General features: G+C 44.5%; 1 protein-coding gene across 1 annotated transcript; it reads left to right on the plus strand.

Annotated features, from left to right (window-relative positions):
* Positions 1 to 629: 629 nt before the first annotated feature.
* mycn (MYCN proto-oncogene, bHLH transcription factor) lies at positions 630 to 4,302 on the plus strand. Its single transcript, XM_030772042.1, has 2 exons — positions 630 to 1,284; positions 3,545 to 4,302. Exons 1-2 carry the CDS (start codon positions 630 to 632, stop codon positions 4,300 to 4,302), a joined length of 1,413 nt encoding a protein of 470 aa, XP_030627902.1.
* The last annotated feature ends 2,534 nt before the right edge of the window (positions 4,303 to 6,836 follow it).

The raw sequence follows: 6,836 nt of genomic DNA on the forward strand, positions 1-6,836 counted from the left end.
GAGTCTAGTGACTGCGAGACAGACGGGACAAGACAGTTTTCTCTACTACAGACATTACTTGGTAAGACTCTTCCCTCTCTTCCCATTTGCAGCAAATGGCATTCAGCGGCGACACAGACTTTTATGTTGCATTTTGTTTTCCACATAGCACTTATTTCATTGATAATGAGTTACTCTATTGTTACACGCATTTTTTTTTGAATACCACATTACCTGCGTTAATTAGAATGAGTTATAAATCACAGATGGACTTAAGGATTCATGGAGTGACATTAAGACGCTTTATACATCTTGGTAACTCATATCATTATAATTCTAGTGAGTGATGACATAAACCTTTACTCTGAGTCTCTATCCCACAGGAATCATGAAGCCACTTTAAACAGTGTCTTTAACTGTCAGCGAGCCAAAAGTTATTAAGTCAAACATTAAATAACCACATGTGCACTACGTTATTTTCGCTTAAAAATAAATAGACGACAACAAAAGAAAAAACTCCTTTGAATAAATCGTAGCATTTTTTTTATCAACAGCATTGGAAAAAAAAAAAAGGTTTTAATTATCACGGCTGTCTTGACCGATTTTTTTTCACCCCTCGCTTTCTGCAGTTTGTTCCGTTCACGGAAAGAATGCCAGCGATATTAAGTAAAAACTTCGATTTGGAGTTCGACTCCTTACAACCGTGCTTCTACCCGGACGAGGATGACTTCTACCTCGGTGGGCCAGACGCTGCACCGCCGGGCGAGGACATCTGGAAGAAATTCGAGTTACTCCCCACTCCTCCTCTGTCTCCGAGTCGGGCTGCGCTACCAGGGGACGCGGGGGACATCGCTGAGGGAGCCGGAGACTGTTCGCCCATGGGTTTTGGATTAACAGACCCACTAGACTGGGCTTCCGAGCTCCTACTGCTACCTGAGGATGACATTTGGGGCGCGTCGGATGGTGACCTCTTTGGCTCCGCTTTGGATACGACAGATAATTCCATCATTATTCAGGATTGCATGTGGAGCGGGTTTTCCGCACGGGAGAAGCTGGAACGGGTGGTGAACGAGAAACTCGGGAAAGCCATCTCCTCCGTGACCGGTGCTGGAGTCAGTAAAAGCACGACCGTCAAGGTCACAGAACTCAACCGTTCCATATCTGAGTGCGTGGACCCAACCGTAGTTTTCCCGTTCCCAGTCAACAAGAGAAAATGCAGCAGCGATGACCAAAGCATGAACCAACTGAGAACCTTGCCCTCGCCCTCTGTCAACAGAGGGGCTGACAACACTCCCAGCGACTCTGGTAAGACACACAGACAGTTGAAACTTTACCTATGGTGAACAATCAAGAATTTTTCTTACCCACAATTTTTTAGACGAGTTTGTCGATATAGAAAGAGGTGGAAATGTTTTTTTTTTTAATGTTACATGTCTACAAAAAGCCCTCTTTTGCATTTTTCCACAAATTTCTTTTTAACAGCATTATCAGCGTTTTCAGCATTACTACAAAACCGCAAAGCAATCGAACAGCTGTAATAATAATAATAGTAATAATAATAATAATAGTAATAATAATAATTGTAACAATCAAATACCATGTCTGTCAGTGATATAGTTTGGCCTACTTAACAAGTTATTGGGGTAATTGTTGCCGATCATATGACAGACCCAGAATCGGATTAGTGTGTGACATTCCAGAGTATCCGACACACAAACACACACACACACACACAATAGTAGCAGTGGGCGGTGATTGGGGACCCGATTTATGTAATATCTCGGCCGGGTACCCAGTAGGTGGCAGTAAAATGTGATATTATGTGTTATCAAATCGAACTTACACCCAGCTGGCAAAGCGCATTCAGCCTAAGAATTCAAACAAGGTGGTATGATGAGAGACTCCGATAAACACATGCCATATACGTCAGGAAAGCATAAGTCCTAAATAGAAGTTTCGTGCTATTTGGTCAAGCATGTGGAAAATGTATTTGTTATATTCGTCGTGAATTTTGCTAGTATCTTTCCCATGTAATAGGAGAGTTAAAAGGTGAAATTTCGCACAGAAGGTTATACGTACTTATCGCAGAAAGTGATGAAGTTAAAAAAGATCATTTGGGGTTTCTGTCACAACCAACCCTACGGCCATTGTTTATTATTCTCCTCAGTATAGCCTTTCTTTGAGCTCGCGAAGCAGGCTGTGTGCCACTGCAGCCGACTCACGTGTGCGGGTGTGTAAAGGGGGGCGGGGTTCACTTAAGGGAACCCCAAAAATTTGCAGCCCCCCTCTTACACTGAATGAGGCGCCTGTTTCCTTTCGTTACAAAGGTTTTATTTCATATGCAAATCGAGAACAGAGTCGCACGTGAGTGATAGAAAAAGACATGGCACCGGGTACGGTAATGGTGGTGGAAAAAGTCCGTGTCTGTAAATGTGTGCGTAAGAGCGTGCGCGCGCGAGTTTTGCAACAGTAGAGGGATCCCGAGCCTGGCAGTGGGCCGGGCTTGGCAGGCGGTGTGTCTATCTCAAAGGAGAATGGAATATTTTGAGAAGGAAAAAGGACGAAGAAAAACCGTGGACCGGCCGCCCTTTTTACTAGGTGATGGCTTTTAACAATCGCTGCCTTCCTCCAGCTGTCTGTCTGGCGCGGCTCCAACGCATTGGTTTAAGACGCGATCAGATTACTGCTGCTCCACCAAAGCCTGCGAATAATGCCCTCGCGATTACAACAGTCTTTTGGCTCTCCTCAGAGAATGTCCCCTTTTTGTTGTTTATGTCTTATTATTTTTATAAGAACATAAACATAATGTAAAGCCGAAGAATGGAAACACACACACACACACACACACACACACACACCACCCAGCTTCTGTGGACTGTTGTCCTGTTTCTCCCCACCACACAGACAGTTTCCTGTGGTGCCCATGTTTGAAGAGTACAGCTGTGGTATCTAGTAAATGCCAAACTGTCTTCATGTGTGGCATTGGTGATAATGATACCCATTATCTCTGAAACATGCCTCAAAGGCATTAGCTTGCCATTTTGACTAAACTTGAAAAGAGTCACGTTTTCTCAAGGTGGAGACCAAGTAATAGTTAAAAAAAAAAAACTAGAGTAGAAGAAAGACCCACACCACACACATACACACATAGTCAAAAAACATTATGTAAACACACTTTTTTTGGAGGAGCTCTGGTGTTAAGAAAAGTGTTCAGATGAAAAAGATAAGACAGACAGGATGTGTTCTGTCTGGATAAACTTCGCTTCACCCCTTGAACGTGACAGAGCATGTTAGGACAGATTAATCGAGGAGACTGACAGCAAGTGTCTTCCCACGAAAATGTCACCCAGCAACCTCCTCGTCTTACATACCCACACACGCTCTAGTCTGCAAACACCTGACACCTGTGAGCAACACATGCTAAATGCAGAGACAATGGTCTGCCAGTCACACTCCCCAACCCCTCTACAAACACACACACACACACACGCACACACACATAGCTGGCACTGAAGAGCTTTTAACTGAAATTTCCATTTTCTGTTTTTCTTTTCTTTTCTCCCAGATGAGGATGGTGAAGATGATGATGAAGAGGAGGAGGAAGATGAGGAAGAAGAAGAAGAAGAAGAGGAAGAAGACGAGGAGATTGACGTCGTCACTGTGGAAAAGAGACGTTCGACCACCAGCAGGACACCCAGTGGCGGCCCGTCTGGAAACGGGTCGTCCACCTCAGGCAGGACAAGCTCAGGGGTGAGCAGAGCTCCACAAGAGCTGATCCTCAAGAGAACAGCAGCAACCTCCATTCACCAGCAACAGCACAACTATGCAGCCCCTTCCCCTTACTACGACCACCAGGATGTCCCCAGCGGCCCCCCCAGCAAGAAACACAGACCCGACAGCAGTAACGGTGGCGGGTCGTCCCGCGGAGCCGCTGGCGGGCGGGGTCAGGTCTCCTCCCCCACCTCACCCTCGGCCGCCGCGACCTCGACCTCCTCCGGCGCCGTGGCGACCCAAAGGCCCAGGAGAAACGACGGCGGCAGCCCGCGAGGGTCCGACTCTGAGGACAGCGAACGTCGGCGAAACCACAACATCCTGGAGAGGCAGAGACGCAACGACCTGCGTTCCAGCTTCCTGACTTTACGCGACCAGGTGCCCGAGCTCGCCCGGAACGACAAAGCCGCCAAGGTGGTGATCCTGAAGAAGGCCACGGAGTACATCAGCTCTCTGGAGAAGCACGAGCTGCGACTGCAGGAGGAAAAAGACCGACTGCACGCCCGGAAACAACAGCTCATGCGTCGGCTGGAACAGGCCAGAACTCGCTAACCCGCTAACGGCCCAAAACGTTCAAAATTTTTTAAAAAGAAAAAGAAACTGTCTCCTAGGACATTCACTGCCGCCACTTTCTTTGCACATTGGTTTTTTTTGTTTGTTTGTTTGTTTGTTTTTGGTTTTGGTTTTTTTTTTTTTTTTGACGTCAAGAATGTTTAGGGTTTTACTTTGTCGCTCCGGGTCACACTGAGGAACAATTAAAAAAAAAAAAAAGGATGGTGGAGATGGAGAAATAGAGGCTTGTATAAAAGGCTTCCCTTTTTCCTACTCCTTCGTGGTTTGACCTGTTTTTCGCTTCCCTTCCTCTTTTGCTTTGTACTCAGAGATGTACCCTTTCTCTCAGACGCTTGGCTTACACCGAAATGACGTTCTAGACGGACAGAGTACGGTCCCTGACAGAGCGTCGAATGGACACGTTCTGCCTTCGCTCTCTCTCTCTCTCTCTCTCTCTCTCACTGCAAAAAGACACTAAAAAACCCAAGACGTGTCCTTCAACGCTGTCTCAAGCCACCTTTTCTCTCTGGTGCTGAATCTCATGGACTGACCTCTGACCTCTGTGCACCTTGATGTCAGACACTTTTGTAAATATATGGGGAAAAAAAAACATACACTCAGATCTGCCTTGTTTTTTGTATACAATAATGTCTTTGGGGTTTTTTTTAAAATGAAAATGTCAAAAAAGCTGCCAATAACTGTACTGGAAGTTTATATACCTTCAACAAGTACTGTAAGACCTCAATTTTTGAGGAAGTTTGTATTATAACAATATATAATTTTGTTGTTTTGTCGTTTTTATTTTCTTATTATTATCATCAGTCTTCGTTATGACGTTACGTACTAATTTCTACATCTCTATGCTTTAGTGTGCTTCTGATACATACTAAATTTGATACTTATATTTTCGTATGAAAATGAGTTCTGAGTAGATATCTCTTTATCTTGTTTTTAATTCTCTTTTCTCATGTTAAATCTTTTTTTTTTTGTACAGAAATTCATTCTATCTTTTCATCTACTGGGCTCCTTCTTCCTCCTTGTCCTTCTGTTTATATATTTGTAACTATTGGGTGTATAAAACATGGGTCAGTGGAAAAAAAATGTTTTGTTTTTTTTTCTCATTCTCTAAAATGTACATTTGGTTTTTTTGTTTGTTTGTTTTTTTTTAGTGCTGCAACTCCTAGCACTTTGAAATACCTCATTTGTAAGAATAAATAGACCTTGAAAACAACAACAACAAAAAAAGTCATTGTTTTGAAGTGAGTCATCGTATTTGGTCAGAATGAATTGTCTCCCCTTTCTTTAAAGTGTTCAGCACACAAAAGTCTTGAGGGATGAGGTAGCAGGAGGAAAAAAAAAAAAACATTTCACAGATTTTTCAAACCCTTATTGTGGGTGGAGCAGTGACAGGTTAAGCATGTACAGTGGGGGGGGGGGGGCACTTCTAGTAGCTTCTTCTAAACCATACAGACAAGCTATAAAACCCTGAGTTACAGAGAGAGAGAGAGAGAGAGAGAGACGTGCGAGGCCACAATAAGACAGATATGATTTTTCTTGTACCCTGCCACACTCTTAACATGTTGATTTAAACGTTTGCATGTCTTAGCAGTCAATCAACACGTCATCTGAATCCTCAGAACACAATGGTAATCTGACAGGGCCAGCTAAGACTGAAAAAAGCCACGGTGTAAAATCGGAGAGAGGGAGAGAGAGAGAGAGAAAGAGAAACTCCCTCCTTAGTGGGCCCCCATATCTCTTTTTCTCTTTCTCTAACCGACTCTTTGTCTGTGTCCTGTTGTTGTTGTTTCAGTTAGTTTTAATCTCTTTCCCCCATACTTGTTTGTCCCCCTAGTTCATATTCATCTCACAAATCTCTCTCTCTCTCTCTCTCTCTCTCTCTCTGTAACCTCACTATCCATTCTCCACTCCATCCATCTATTCTGCTCTTACTGACAAAGGAATACGCATGTCCTTCTCCCTACTCACCCACACACTCACGTACACCCACTCACACACCTACACACACACACACACACACACACAGGCTGGATATGGGAGCGTGCAGGGCACACACAGACGCACAGCCTCACAGCTTCTTACCTCATTGTTCTGCACGTTACCATGGAAACTGGAGCAGCTGCAGCGTGGCAGATTTTGAGTGTGAGGTGGTTTTATTTTATGTGAGAGTGTGTGTGTATATCCGTGTGTGTGTATGTGTGGATAGAGAGAGAGAGAGAGAGAGAGAGAGAAAGAGAAGGGCATTCTGTCTTTTGTGCAGAGGGTGTTCTGACCTCTGAATCCAATATCTCGCTGCATCAGGGAGTTGGGTTTTGTTTACTAACTTGCCAGCCACATGGCCTCTCTCTCTCTCTCTCTCTCTCTCTCTCTCCATGGGCCAAAAATGTGCCACCTTGAGTGACTTACGGGGATTACAGGGCCAGGCCGGGGGGGGGGGGGGGCACAGAATGAAATCTGTCGCCTGGTGCACAGAGAGGACAAGAAAAGAGAATTAAAGAAAGAAAGAAAGAAAGAAA

Source organism: Chanos chanos, chromosome 4 (assembly GCF_902362185.1).
Source record: "Chanos chanos chromosome 4, fChaCha1.1, whole genome shotgun sequence".
Taxonomy (NCBI): Eukaryota; Metazoa; Chordata; class Actinopteri; order Gonorynchiformes; family Chanidae; genus Chanos; species Chanos chanos.